Genomic DNA, 16,417 nt, shown 5'->3' with positions numbered 1-16,417 from the left:
TGCAGCCTGTACAGGTAGCCAGGTATAGATGCTGCCTGTACAGGTAGCCATATATAGGTTTCCCCAGTATAGGTAGCAAGGAATAGATGCTGCCAGTACAGGTAGCCAGGAATAGATGCAGTCAGTACAGGTATCCAGGTATAGGTGCAGCCTGTATAGGTAGCCATGTATAGGTGCCACCAGTACAGGTAGCCAGATATAGGTTTCCCCAGTACAGGTAGCCAAGAATAGATGCAGTCAGTACAGGTATCCAGGTATAGGTGCAGCCTGTACAGGTAGTCAGGTATAGATGCTACCAGTACAGGTATCCAGGTATAGATGCTGCCAGTACAGGTAGTCAGGTATAGATGCTCCCAGTACAGGTATCCAGGTATAGGTGCAGCCTGTACAGGTATCCAGGTATAGATGCTGCCAGTATAGGTATCCAGGTATAGGTGCAGCCTGTACAGGTAGCCAGGTATAGATGCTCCCAGTACAGGTATCCAGGTATAGGTGCAGCCTGTACAGGTGTCCAGGTATAGGTGCAGCCTGTACAGGTAGCCAGATATAGGTGCAGCCTGTACAGGTAGCCAGGTATAGATACTGCCTGTACAGGTAGCCATATATAGGTTTCCCCAGTATAGGTAGCAAGGAATAGATGCTGCCAGTACAGGTAGCCAGGTATAGATGCTCCCAGTACAGGTAGTCAGGTATAGATGCAGTCAGTACAGGTATCCAGGTATAGATACTGCTAGTACAGGTATCCAGGAATAGATGCAGTCAGTACAGGTATCCAGGTATAGATGCTGCCAGTACAGGTATCCAGGTATAGGTGCAGCCTGTACAGGTGTCCAGGTATAGGTGCAGCCTGTACATGTAGCCAGGTATAGATGCTGCCTGTACAGGTAGCCATATATAGGTTTCTCCAGTATAGGTAGCAAGGAATAGATGCTGCCAGTACAGGTAGCCAGGTATAGATGCAGTCAGTACAGGTGCCCAGGTATAGGTGCAGCCTGTACAGGTAGCCAGGTATAGATGCTGCCAGTACAGGTAGCCAGGAATAGATGCAGTCAGTACAGGTATCCAGGTATAGGTGCAGCCAGTAAAGGTAGCCAGGAATAGATGCAGTCAGTACAGGTATCCAGGTATAGATGCTGCCAGTACAGGTAGCCAGGTATAGATGCTGCCAGTACAGGTAGTCAGGTATAGGTGCCCCAGTACAGGTAGCCAGGTATAGCTGCAGCCTGTACAGGTAGCCAGGTATAGGTTTCCCCAGTATAGGTAGCCAGGAATAGATGCTGCCAATACAGGTATCCAGGTATAGGTGCAGCCTGTATAGGTAGCCAGGTATAGGTGCCACCAGTACAGGTAGCCAGATATAGGTTTCCCCAGTATAGGTAGCCAAGAATAGATGCAGTCAGTACAGGTATCCAGGTATAGATGCTGCCAGTACAGGTAGTCAGGTATAGATGCTGCCAGTACTGGTATCCAGGTATAGGTGCAGCTTGTACAGGTATCCAGGTATAGGTGCAGCCTGTACAGGTAGTCAGGTATAGATGCTCCCAGTACAGGTATCCAGGTATAGGTGCAGCCTGTACAGGTAGCCAGATATAGGTGCCGCAGTATAAGTAGCAGGTATAGGTGCCCAAATATAGGTAGTAGGTATAGCTCCCAGTATAGGTAACATGTATAGGTGCCACTGCAGGGCTGGAGCAGTGGTCGGCGTGTAATTAACTCGCCCAATCCCTGGCTCCATGCGGTGTCCCCATCGGACAGGTTAATTTTATTTTATTTTTTAAAAACATATCGTTATCATTATGAGGTTTGTTCAGTAACGTTCGAATTATAGGCTAATGGTTGATGACTCAAAAAACATTCTGACTACCACTTGCATTACATATTTAGGAAAATCAGAGAAAATATACTTTGCTTAATAATTTGGAATATAGTGTAAATAATCTGCATAATTTTCACATTTCAGCATAGAAAACATATGAAGCAATCCTTTTTTGAAAGTTTTATTGATGCAATTTGAAAAATGTACATGTTTTTGGTTGAAAACATTTTTTTTTTAATTTTAAGAATATTTTCTCTAAAAAAATCCAAGCAAATTAAAAATGTAACCACTTCACCCCAAAGGCGTTTTTCCCCTAACGGACAAGAGCGATTTTCACCTTTCAGTGCTCATCCTTTTCATTTGCCAATAGCTTAATCACTACTAATCACAATGAAATGATCTATATCTTGTTTTTCACCACCAATTTGGCTTCTGGGGGTTGATATTTGTTTTCAGTAATTACTTTATTTTCTATGCATTTTAAAGGGAGAAACAAGGAAAAAATGAAAAAATACACTATTTTTCCAATTTCATCCCCTATAGTTTTAATATAAACACTGCTACTGTGCCTAAAACCCACACATTGTATCTGCCTATTTGTTCTGCTTATCACAAGATTTTTATTATGTCCCTAGTACAAAGTATGGTGACAATATATTGTTTGGAAATAAAGGTGTATTTTTTTCTTTGGTGTTTTTTTTTCACTATTTTCACGTGCACGGGAATGCACATGCACATGTGGGAGCGCGCACGAGCACGCGCGCACACATGCCTGCGCACAGCAGCAGCAGCACTGTCTGACTTATAAAAACGTCCTGGAGCCATTAAGAGGCTCTAGCAGGATGTTTTTAATATAATATAATTATAATATAATATCATATAATTTAATGGTATCAAAGGAAAGCCCTGTTTGTTCTGAAAAAACAATACTGAGGCCGGCTGCACACCTAACATTTGCAGCACCGCACCACACTGCAGGAATCGCCACGGTGCACCAACAGGATCATATGCCTAGGCCCGCCCCGCCTCAGTGATGTACTCCTTACTGGACAGGAAGTAGGAAGTACATCACTGGGATACCCATCAGTGTGACGCACTGCGCTCCCGACCTGCACACATACTGTGTCGCCCATTGACTTTGTGTTGTCATTGTGGCAATTTGGATATTTCTGGCGCACCCTGTCACATCACGTGAGTGCGCAAGTTTCATGGCGAGAATGCGGTGGAAAAAGTAACACAGGGCGACTCAGCGTGCAAGTGTGCAAAAGGTCAAAATGTGTTTGGGTAGTTTAAAAATTGCCAGAGATCATTCAACTCAAGCAGGGGCACTGCAGAAGTTTGAAAAATGTCTCAGTTCTTAAGAATTATTACAAATTATTTTTTTCAGATCCTGTTATTAACATCTTGACTACAAGTACAAGAAGAATCACTGTGGTATCTACAGATACTCCAACAACAACTACCACAACTACAACACCAACCACAACACCAACAACTACAAGAACAACTAATCCAACTACAACAACTACAACACCAACTACAACTACAACAACTACAAGAACAACTACAACAACAACTACAACACCAACAACTACAACAACAACTACTCCAACTACAACAACAACTACAACACCAACAACTACAACAACAACTACTCCAACTACAACAACAACTACAACACCAACAACTACAACAACAACTACAACACCAACAACTACAACAACAACTACAGCACCAACAACTTCAACAACAACTACTCCAACAACAACGACAACACCAACAACTACAACAAAAGCTACTCCAACTACAATAACGACTACAACACCAACAACTACAACAACAACTACTCCAACTACAACAACAACTACAACATCAACAACTACAACAACAACTACAACACCAACAACTACAACAACAACTACAACACCAACAACTACAAGAACAACTACTCCAACTACAACAATGACTACAACACCAACAACTACTCCAACTACAACAACAACTACAACACTAACAACTACAGGAACAACGACTCCAACTACAACTTCTACAACTACAAGCACAACCACAACAACTGCCGCAGTCACATACATAGCAGGTAAGTCTGCAACCAGCACAGCTAATAAAACCCAACTCACAAATCTTGTTAATTATCTCACTTTGTTGTTCCCTCAATTATAAAGTGGCCATACATCAGGTGACTTGGCAGCTGATCGACCATCCAATTACGATTATTATAATCAAATCGGATGAACATCGGTGCCACCAAGTGCATGCCCAACTGACAATGCGACCAATTTTGCAATGAAATTGGTCCCATGAATTGATTGGACATGCTGTAAGATCTTGGGCCATAGTCGGTTGGTTGCACAGTGTGAAGGGCGAGCAATATCAGGATCAGCGGGGAAACTCCCGGCGCTGTTTATGTATGTATAAATGTATATGTATATGCATTTATACATTACCTGTTCTCTTGTGAATCCGCTGCTGTCCGTTACATCTCCCATACATGCTGGCAGCGTATAAGACATACATACACACTTATACAGTACATGGGGGAAGGTGGCAGGAGCGGCGGGCTTCGAGGATTCCTGAGACATTTCATGCTGAAATCAATCAGGAATTGGCCTGCAGTGCATGGGCAGCTGACAAATCTCTCTCTAATCAGATTGGTCGAATCTGCCAATCATTGCTAGATGTATGGCTACCTTAAGGAGAGATGATTACTAAGATAAACAGGTAAGAGGAGATAAATCATAAGATAAAGGCAATAAGGAGGAGATCATTCAAGAGATAAGACAGAGAGGTATATTCATTCAATTAAAGCAGGATTGTCAGCCACAAAATCACATTCCATTTCCTCACTGCTCTGTGGTCATTGTGCAGCCTGGAAGCTCACCCTGCAGTGCAAGCACTCCAATCTATCCAGAAATGCTTCTGCTGTAAGAAATCTTATCTCACTCAGCCTGGCTCTATTTGGTACATTGCCGAGGAGAAGGAAGCTTGTTATCACCCCTCCCTTCAGTGCAAAGCTGCTGTAACCTGATCTTACTGCGCTCACATGTTTACAAAGCAAGCTAGATATGACAGTGCAGTTTCTAGGAGAAGGGAGGAAATGACATTAGAATTGGCTTCAGTCAGAGGGAAGCAAGATGGCAAATGCCAGGAACAGAATTCTCTTTATTTACTATATAAAATTCACTGAACTCAAAATGTGGACAGTGCAATACATGTTATGTAAGTAGAACAAGTATTTATCTACTTATATATGTGGGCTTTTTTCCTGGCATAGTATGGCTGTCCCTGTAGCTTTGATGTAAAAATACTGTGTGCAGGTACTACACAGCAAGTATAACGGTACTAATGCCAGTTATGCTGCATGCGTACATAAGGCCCACATGGTGCTAGCGTGTCCTGCAGTACACAAGTAGCATAATGCGTATTACCCTGGCAACACACTTATTACCTGGTTATCGCAGGTTGTGCTAATTGCGCAGTGCACATAACTGGCATAAGTAGCAGTAACACTGCAGTGCACAGGCAAGACAACACAGCATACCCAGCAATTCAAACTGCCAAACAAAATGGCGGACTTTAGTAGTTTTCCAGAAATACGGCTGCATTTTTGGATTAACCCAGCGCACCGGAATTGTCTGTTTGGCAGTTTATATTGCTGTGTGTTATGCGTTGCTGCAAGTGTAGGCTTTGGCTGCAAGGGTTAATACTGGTTTTCATTTGATCTGGCCACACCCCTTTGTACCGCCATTTACCCTATTTATTGTCTGTGTGGGATGAGCAAAGCAGCCTTGTTCTTCTGAATGCTTCTGGAAGCCCTACCAGCCAGGCTCCAAGCTGCAGCTCTCCTCTCCTTATCCCACCACAGCCCATAATTACAACCATGTGAGCGAGTTTGTAGCTCTAGCTCTTCTGAATGCTTCTGGAAGCCCTACCAGCCAGGCTCCAAGCTGCAGCTCTCCTCTCCTTATCCCACCACAGCCCATAATTACAACCATGTGAGCGAGTTTGTAGCTCTAGCTATTCTGAATGCTTCTGGAAGCCCTACCAGCCAGACTCCAAGCTGCAGCTCTCCTCTCCTTATCCCACCACAGCCCATAATAATTACAACCATGTGAGCGAGTTTGTAGCTCTAGCTATTCTGAATGCTTCTGGAAGCCCTACCAGCCAGGCTCCAAGCTGCAGCTCTCCTCTCCTTATCTCACCACATCCCATAATTACAACCATGTGAGCGAGTTTGTAGCTCTAGCTATTCTGAATGCTTCTGGAAGCCCTACCAGCCAGGCTCCAGCCTCCAAGCTGCAGCTCTCCTTATCCCACCACAGCCCATAATTACAACCATGTGAGCGAGTTTGTAGCTCTAGCTCTTCTGAATGCTTCTGGAAGCCCTACCAGCCAGGCTCCAAGCTGCAGCTCTCCTTATCCCACCACAGCCCATAATTACAACCATGTGAGCGAGTTTGTAGCTCTAGCTCTTCTGAATGCTTCTGGAAGCCCTACCAGCCAGGCTCCAAGCTGCAGCTCTCTTCTCCTTATCCCACCACAGCCCATAATAATTACAGCCATGTGAGCGAGTTTGTAGCTCTAGCTATTCTGAATGCTTCTGGAAGCCCTACCAGCCAGGCTCCAAGCTGCAGCTCTCCTCTCCTTATCCCACCACAGCCCATAATTACAACCATGTGAGCGAGTTTGTAGCTCTAGCTATTCTGAATGCTTCTGGAAGCCCTACCAGCCAGGCTCCAAGCTGCAGCTCTCCTCTCCTTATCCCACCACAGCCCATAATTACAACCATGTGAGCGAGTTTGTAGCTCTAGCTCTTCTGAATGCTTCTGGAAGCCCTACCAGCCAGGCTCCAAGCTGCAGCTCTCCTCTCCTTATCCCACCACAGCCCATAATAATTACAACCATGTGAGCGAGTTTGTACCTCATGTATTTTGTAGGATGGCTGGTTGGATGCATTTGTGTTTCCCTAAATGTCACGTTGTATGCATGAATTGTCTAGTTGCATGCTGGTATAACTGGGCCAATCCTAAGGAGGGAATCTCGATGATTCTAGTGCTTGGCTTAACTGAAGAATGCTGAAGCAATTCTGAAGAACTAATAACCTCCATTTTGTTTTGTAGTTTTTATTGCTGTGTTGTGTTGGAAGCTTTGAGCGCTGGATTTCTCAGTCACAATCACGATTGCCTTATAAAATGGGACATCTTACAGCTCTTCTATTTCGGGGGGGGGGGGGGGGAAGGAATGAGTAAAAAGAACTTTCAAATCTAATTTATGTCTTATTTTTCCTCTCTTCCAGGTCTCACCCTATGTAAGTATGTCACTCTCTCTGTTCTTGTAGAACCAAATGATGATAAATATTATCAGATGATGATCATGGAGATGATTGATGAATATATTGTAAATTTGGAAGAGGAGACCAGGCTAGAGGAGAAGATAAGCTTGTAAGTGGGATGGTATCTGGAGATTCATGAGGAAATGTGTGAGGGGAATAACCTGAGCATTATATGACTGGAGGGACACTGGTGGAATGAGAACATGGAGACAGGACCAGGAAGGCTGTATTAGATGCAGAACCTTCCCTATTAGGTAAGTATCTGAGTCTTCTTTTAATTGCTTCAGAGTTCCTTTAAGTTTCCGGACAACACACCAAGGACCATCAGAAGCAATAGCTGCATTGGGTATCGGGATACAGAGACCTTAGATTTATGCCATCAGGTGAGGAGCAGCTGCCAGGAGACATGAGATATTACAATGCAGCTCGACTACAGAACATGCGGGGGCCATGGGGAACAGTCAGCAGGAGACCACCAGGGGGGTCCAGCAGGGCAGGGGGCCCTAGGTGCTGTTTGCTTGGCAAGGTAGGGGCTTCCAACATACTTTTGCCCCAGGGCCCCAGCATGGCTTACACAGGCCCTGAGAGCACAATGTTTCCACTAAATCTCAATGTGGACGTGACTTGGACAATTAATTCCATGTTTTGAGAGGATTCCAACACTTAAAGCCAATTTAATTCAAATTATAGATGACTAATATTTATGGATATTGATTGGATCCATTTTGTTATTACTGAAATGTATTCATTTTATTTTTCATCACGTAAGGGAGGTAAATGTATTTTGTTCTGAATTTCAACAGATGCCAAAGCCTGCAGTGATTGCAACTCTACAACAACCGCCAACTGTGCTGCCAAGTCAGGCTACGTGTCGTGTTCCTGCAAGCCTGGATATGTGGGTAACGGCTGGAACTGCACAATCATGGCGTTCTGTGACACCAGTCCATGCTGTCCTGATGGCTACACCTGGGATACAAAGCAGAAGCTATGTGCGGACATCAATGAGTGTGCAAGCTCTACACTGAACAAGTGTTCTCCAACAGACACCTGTGTCAACCGGAACGGCATCTACTTGTGTAATATAAACAGGAAGGCCCCATGTGGAGGATCAGAAGACAGCCCCTGCACCAGTGACCAGGACTGTCTGAGGATCAGTGGTGCAGCTCAGTGTGCTGACCCTTGTTATAACTACCAGCAGGTCAATGGAGCCAACCGGCTGGCCAACATCTCCTCCACTGGAAGATTCCCCACTGACCGCAAGCTCTTTGGTTGGTACCGTTATGTAGGCACTGGATCCAGCCTGAAGGAAGGGTGTGTGGGACCTCTGAAGTGTGGATCCCTGGAACCATACACTCTAGGAGGAAGCCACCCAAAGATTGGAGATGGGATCCAGATGGTGCCTCTGCTGATCAACAGTGTGGCCTACGGATGTTACAATGGGTCAAATATTTCAGTGAAAGCCTGTCCTGGAGGATATTACGTCTACAAATTCTCTGGATCCCTCAAATTTGATGTCTACTGCACAGGTGAGTTACTGTACTGCACAGGTGATTCACTATACTGCACAGTTCAGTTACTGTACTGCACAGGTGATTCACTATACTGCACAGTTCAGTTACTGTACTGCACAGGTGAGTCATTGTACAGCTTAGGTGAGTCACTGCACTGCACAAGTGAGTCATTATACTGCACAGATGATTCACTGTACTGCACAGGTGAGTCATTATACTGCACAGGTGAGTCACTGTACTGTACAGGTGAGTCACTAAACTGCACAGGTGAGTCACTGTACTGCACAGATGAGGCACTGTACTGCACAGGTGAGTCACTGTACTGCACAAGTGAGGCACTATACTGCACAGGTGAGTCACTGTACTGCACAGGTGAGTCACTATACAGCACAGGTGAGTCACTATACAGCACAGGTGAGTCACTGTACTCCACAGGTTTAGTCACTATACTGCAATACCGCACAGGTAAGTCACTGTACTGCACAGGTGAGTCACAAAACTGCACAGGTGATTCACTATACTGCACAGGTGAGTCACTGTACTGCACAGGAGAGTCACTATACTGCACAGGTGAGTCACTGTACTGCACAGGAGAGTCACTATACTGCACAGGAGAGTCACTATACTGCACAGGTGAGTCACTGGACTGCACAGGTGAGTCACTGTACTGCACAGATTTAGTCACTATACTGCACAGGTGTGTCAAAAACCTGAGCGGTTCTTGCCTTTTTCATAATTGCTAACTCAGTAAAGGACCAGCCCTTAAAGCGTTGCTATCATATAAATCCGGCATAGCTGGGTCTGAACCCTCTATAACAGTAATTATAGATTTAATTAGTGTACCTTGAAATGAATCAAAGCATTAAGTATTTGATTTTATATAAAAAAAATTGTATTTGCTTATCATACAGCATATATACAAAATATGAACAGTTCCAAGTAATGTTTCCTTCTAACAGTATTCCATCTTATCATGGCTTTACAGCCCAGCGATCATCCATCTTCTAAGTACATTCAAAAAAGTATATAATAGTTGTGTTATGTAGAATAAGATCAAAAGTAGTCTCATCTGTATCAATAGCTGTGTATCTAGTAGCTGTGTAAAACTTGTAGTACTCTTCTTAAAGAAATAGCATAAAAAATAACTTCTAAAAAAAACTTCTTGCTAACATCTTAGCAAAACATAATGCCGAAAAATTAATAAAGTAAATCACCAGAACATTAAGCATATTACCCCTTCTCTGTCATCTCTTCAGCATCTAGAACCACATGTGGGAAGGTAGCTTCTGTCTCGTGTGTCTTCTCAGGAGATTGTTGGGCTTCTGCAAACTATGAGCTTTCAGCTCCTACTTTTATAGTGATTGGATGCAATATGGCTTCCTAATCAGGAATTTCCCTGAATCCCAGGTTCTGATTGGCTAAAGCTTCCGTGCGTCAATGTTTTATCATGTTTTGAATACCTAACTCATAATATTATTGTTAATAAATTCTGATTAGGTCATTTCTGATGCAGTTGATTAAAAATGGACGTCACCAGCCATCTTGTCTGCTGGCTGACTTTTTTCCCCAGACATTAAGACTAAACTATGTCATTCATGACGCATTTCTGATAATATGTCCTTCTGCTAATTAGTTTGGAATGTGTTTTCTTTCCCAAACAAGAAATAGGGCATGTTGACCCAAACAATCTGTGAATGACAGATATAGTAATGTAATGCTTATTGAAGTACACAGGGCTTCTAATATACTCATTTAAATATAAAGCTTATTATATAATTCTTCTTAAAACAATTAATCATCTAAGATTAATTGCATATTAAAACTTAATCATATAAAATCATGTTCAATATATTTGCCTTTCTTTATGAACAAATAAATGTAATAATTCCACCGACAGATGTCAGTATTTCATCATGTAAATAACAAGCAGTATTAATAATATTAATTATAAGACTATGAAACCGCCAGGTGGCATAGTTGTCCTAAATACGGGACAATAGAAAAAACCTATTGGCATTCCAGAATTTTTGATAAGACCTCCTAACCCAAACATTCATGTGGAACGCTTCTAATGTGTTTTGAAACTTTCACTGCAGAATACAGCATTTAACTGTATTTCAAAGTAATAGATTCTATTATTATTTATTTCTTTAGAAGGACTGTATTGATTATTAATATTCAGATTAATAATATTTATATGTAATAACTGAGAAAAATGTATATATATGTCGGCTGCAGTAATGTGAGTTTTAAACATGTTTCTCTCCAGTCTTCACACAGAAGCATCTTTCAAATGTCAAGGCCGCAGACAAGCGCACTAACATAAACAAGAATGTTTTAGTGTCTGTAACTAAAATAATATTAGATTAGATTCACAGCCTGAAAAATGCTGAGATGTCTCAGAGCAATATATTAAAGAAGTACCCCAACTTTACAGTTTACAATGAAATTTTGCATAGAACATTACAATTTTAAACATACACATATGACAGCTTTTCCTGCATAAATAAAACCGCTAGAATTCTGACAGGTGAGCCACTGTACTGCACAGGTGAGTCACTATACTGCACAGGTGAGCCACTGTACTGCACAATGGAATCACTGTACTGCACAGGTGAGTCACTATACTGCACAGGTGAGCCACTGTACTGCACAATGGAATCACTGTACTGCACAGGTGAGTCACTGTACTGCACAGGTGAGTCACTGTACTGTACAGGTGAGTCACTATACTGCACAGGTGAGCCACTGTACTGCACAATGGAATCACTATACTGCACAGGTGAGTCACTGTACTGCACAGGTGAGTCACTGTACTGCACAGGTGAGTCACTATACTGCACAGGTGAGCCACTGTACTGCACAATGGAATCACTATACTGCACAGGTGAGTCACTGTACTGCACAGGTGAGTCACTGTACTGCACAGGTGAGTCACTGTACTGCACAGGGGAGTTACTGTACTGCACAGGTGAGTCACTGTACGACACAGGTGAGTCACTGTACTGCACAGGTGAGTCACTATGCTGCACAGGTGAGTCACTGTACTGCACAGGTGAGTCACTATACTGCACAGGTGAGTCACTGTACTGCACAGGGGAGTTACTATACTGCACAGGTGAGTCACTGTACTGCACAGGTGAGTCACTGTACTGCACAGGTGAGTCACTATATTGTACAGGTGAGTCACTGTACTGCACAGGTGAGTCACTATATTGTACAGGTGAGTCACTGTACTGCACAGGTGAGTCACTATATTGTACAGGTGAGTCACTGTACTGCACAGGTGAGTCACTGTACTGCACAGGGGAGTTACTATACTGCACAGGTGAGTCACTGTACTGCACAGGTGAGTCACTGTACTGCACAGGTGAGTCACTATATTGTACAGGTGAGTCACTATACTGCACAGGTGAGTCACTGTACTGCACAGGTGAGTCACTGTACTGCTGCATCAACACAACTTGTATTTATCATCTCCTCTCTCCTTTAAATCTGGCTGATGTTTATAGGAATGCCACTCTAGTTGATACTCTGTCTCTGACATATGGGACTCTGCTTTGGGTGGGACCACTTGACGAGTCTAATGACAATATTTTGTGTCTTTTTCTTTTCCTTTAGATCCTGTACCCAATATCCCAATGACAACAACTGCTACTTCAACCACTACTTCCACAACTACATCAACAACCACTTCAACAATCACTACTCCCACAACTACATCAACAACCACTACTCCCACAACCACTACAACAACCACTACTCCCACAACCACTACAACAATCACTACTCCCACAACTACATCAACAACCACTACTCCCACAACCACTACAACAACCACTACTCCCACAACCACTACAACAACCACTACTCCCACAACCACTACAACAACCACTACTCCCACAACTACATCAACCACAACTCCCACAACTACATCAACCACTACTCCCACAACTACATCAACCACAACTCCCACAACTACATCAACCACTACTCCCACAACCACTACAACCACTACTCCCACAACTACATCAACAACCACTACTCCCACAACCACTACAACAACCACTACTCCCACAACTACATCAACCACAACTCCCACAACTACATCAACCACTACTCCCACAACTACATCAACCACTACTCCCACAACCACTACAACCACTACTCCCACAACTACATCAACAACCACTACTCCCACAACCACTACAACAACCACTACTCCCACAACTACATCAACCACTACTGCTCCCACAACCACTACAACAACCACTACTCCCACAACTACATCAACCACTACTCCCACAACTACATCAACCACTACTCCCACAACCACTACAACAACCACTACTCCCACAACCACTACAACAACCACTACTCCCACAACTACATCAACCACTACTCCCACAACTACATCAACCACAACTCCCACAACCACTACAACAACCACTACTCCCACAACCACTACAACATCCACTACTCCCACAACTACATCAACCACTACTCCCACAACTACATCAACCACTACTCCCACAACCACTACAACATCCACTACTCCCAAAACTACAACAACCACTACTCCCACAACTACATCAACCACTACTCCCACAACTACATCAACAACTACTACTCCCACAACTACATCAACCACTACTCCCACTACATCAACCACTACTCCCACAACTACATCAACCACTACTCCCACAACTACATCAACAACCACTACTCCCACAACTACATCAACAACCACTACTCCCACAACTACATCAACCACTACTCCCACAACTACATCAACCACTACTCCCACAACTACATCAACCACCACTACTCCCACAACCACTACAACATCCACTGCTCCCACAACTACATCAACCACTACTCCCACAACTACATCAACAACCACTACTCCCACAACTACATCAACCACTACTCCCACAACTACATCAACAACCACTACTCCCACAACTACATCAACAACCACTACTCCCACAACTACATCAACCACTACTCCCACAACTACATCAACAACCACTACTCCCACAACTACATCAACCACTACTCCCACAACTACATCAACAACCACTACTCCCACAACTACATCAACCACTACTTCCACAACTACATCAACAACCACTACTCCCACAACTACATCAACAACCACTACTCCCACAACTACATCAACAATCACTACTCCCACAACCACTACAACAACCACTACTCCCACAACCACTTCAACAACCACAACTCCCACAACTACATCAACAACCACCACCCCGACAACTAGTACAACAACCACAACTTCATCAACAACCAGTACACCCACAACTACAAAAACTACACCCACAACAACAACTTCCACTACTCCAACCACTACTACAACAACAACTGTTTCAGCTGTATCTTCAACAGGTAATTTTACATTTACAACAGTAATCTCCTCACCTGAAGAGAGTGAGGATAGGGGAGAGTGAGGATAGGGGAGAGTGAGGATGGGGGAGTGAGGATCAAGAGGGGAGAGTGTGGTGAATACGAAAGGAGATTGTCCTAAATATGGGGAAGGGTAAAGTGTGGATGGGGAGGGGTGAGTGAGGAAGGGGGTGGAGAGTGAGGATGGGGAGGGGAGAGTGAGGATGGGGAGGGGGGAGTGAGGATGGGGAGGGAGAGGGGGGAGTGAAGAAGGGGGTGGAGAGTGAGGATGGAGAGGGGGGGGGTGAGGATGGGGAGGGGAGAGTGTGGTGAAGACAGAAGGAGAGCGTGCTAAAGATGGGGAAGGTGTGGATGGGGAGGGGTGAGTGAGGAAGGGGGTGGAGAGTGAGGGATGGAGGTGGAGAGAGTGAGGATGGGGAGGGAAAAGTGAGGATGGGGGTGGAGAGTTAGGATGTGGGAGGGGAGACTGTGGTGAAGATGGAAGGAATTGATGAAAGAACATAAAAACAAAATAAAACAACCTGCTGTTTCCAATCTAATTAATATATTTTTTGTTTTTTCTATCCCCTCTTCTCTTTTCAGCTTTATCGGCATGTAAGTATTTATTTTTTTTGTTTTCTAAGTGTAGAATGCACTGTACAGCCAAGTAGTATTTGTATTAAGTTGTGTTTTATAGTTGCCTTTGTTGTTTTACCAGATTTATATAAAGAAGAAGTAATAGTAGTGGTAGTAGTAGTAGAAGTAGTAGCAGAAAAAGTAGTAGTGGAAGACTTAATAGTAGACATATTAGTAGGAGAAGTAGTAGTTGTAGTAGTAGCAGCAGCAGTAGTAGCAGCAGTAGTAGTTGCAGTAGACTTAGTAGTAGACGTATTGCTAGGGAAAGGAGTAGTAGTAGTAGCAGTAGTAGTAGTAGACATAGTAGTATTAGAAGAAGTAGGAGATGTAGTAGATGTAGTAGTAGATGTAGTAGTAGTAGTAGTAGTAGTAGTAGTAGTAGTAGTAGCAGTAGTAGTAGTAGTAGTAGTAGTAGTAGTAGTAGTAGTAGTAGTAGTAGTAGTAGTAGTAGAAGTAGTAGATGTAGCTGTAGTAGTAAACGTAGTGGTAGTCGTAGATGTGGTAGTAGTCGATGTAGTAGTAGTAGTGGTGGTAGTGGTAGTAGTGGTAGTAGTAGTAGATATAGTAGTAGTAGTAGTAGACATAGTGGTAGTAGTACATGTGGTAGAAGTAGTAGTAGTAGTAGTAGTAGTAGTAGTAGTAGTAGTAGTAGTAGTAGTAGTAGTAGTAGTAGTAGACGTAGTGGTATAAGTAGATGTGGTAGTAGTCAATGTAGTAGTAGTAGTAGTGGTGGTAGTGGTATTAGTAGTAGTAGATGTAGAAGTAGTAGTAGTAGACATAGTGGTAGTAGTACATGTGGTAGTAGTAGTAGTGGTGGTAGTAGTAGTGGTGGTAATAGTAGTAGATGTAGTAGTGGTAGTAGTAGACGTAGTGGTAGCAGTAGATGTGGTAGTAGTCAATGTAGTAGTCGATGTAGTATTAGTGGTGGTGGTAGTAGTGGTGGTAGTGGTAGTAGATGTAGTAGTAGTAGCAGTCGTAGTAGACATAGTGGTAGTAGTAGATGTGGTAGTAGTTGATGTAGTAGTAGTAGTGGTAGTAATAGTAGTAGTAGTAGAAGTAGATGTAGTAGTAGTAGTAGTAGACGTAGTGGTAGGAGATGTGGTAGTAGTCGATGTAGTAGTAGTAGTGGTAGTGGTAGTAGTAGATTCAGTAGTAGTAGATGCAGTAGTAGTAGATGTAGTAGTAGTAGATGTAGTAGTAGTGGTAGTAGTAGAGTAAGGGTAGTAATAGATGTAAAAGACGTAGTAGTAGTAGTAGACGTAGTGGTAGGAGTAGATGTGGTGGTAGTTGACGTATTAGTAGTAGTAGTGGTAGTAGTAGTAGTGGTAGTAGTAGTAGTAGTAGTAGTAGTAGTAGTAGTAGTAGTAGTAGTAGTAGTAGTAGTAGTAGATGATGTGGTAGTAGTCGATGTAGTAGTAGTAGATGTAGTAGTAGTAGATGTATAAGACGTAGTAGTAGATGTAGTGGTAGTAGTAGTAGTGGTAGTAGTAGTAGTAGTGGTGGTAGTAGTAGTAGACATAGTGATAGTAGTAGATGTAGTAGTGGTAGATGTAGTGGTGGTAGTAGTAGTAGTGGTAGTAGTAGTAGATGTAGTAGTAGTAGTCGTAGTAGATGTAGTGGTAGCACTAGATGTGGTAGTAGTCAATGTAGTAGTAGTAGTAGTGGTAATAGTAGTAGTAGTAGATGTAGTAGTAGTAG

The 16,417-nt window shown here is 43.1% G+C and overlaps 1 protein-coding gene across 1 annotated transcript; it reads left to right on the top strand.

Annotated features, from left to right (window-relative positions):
• The first annotated feature begins 7,539 nt into the window (after positions 1-7,539).
• Positions 7,540-14,148, top strand: LOC137542088 (uromodulin-like). The gene is made up of 3 exons (XM_068263748.1): positions 7,540-7,549; positions 7,970-8,687; positions 13,809-14,148. The coding sequence occupies exons 1-3, from the start codon at positions 7,540-7,542 to the stop codon at positions 14,146-14,148; spliced, it is 1,068 nt and encodes a 355-aa protein (XP_068119849.1).
• Positions 14,149-16,417: the final 2,269 nt, after the last annotated feature.

Source organism: Hyperolius riggenbachi, chromosome 2 (assembly GCF_040937935.1).
Source record: "Hyperolius riggenbachi isolate aHypRig1 chromosome 2, aHypRig1.pri, whole genome shotgun sequence".
In the NCBI taxonomy this organism is placed as follows: Eukaryota; Metazoa; Chordata; class Amphibia; order Anura; family Hyperoliidae; genus Hyperolius; species Hyperolius riggenbachi.
Note: the sequence above shows the minus strand (reverse complement) of the source record. Positions and strands in the feature narration are given on the sequence as shown.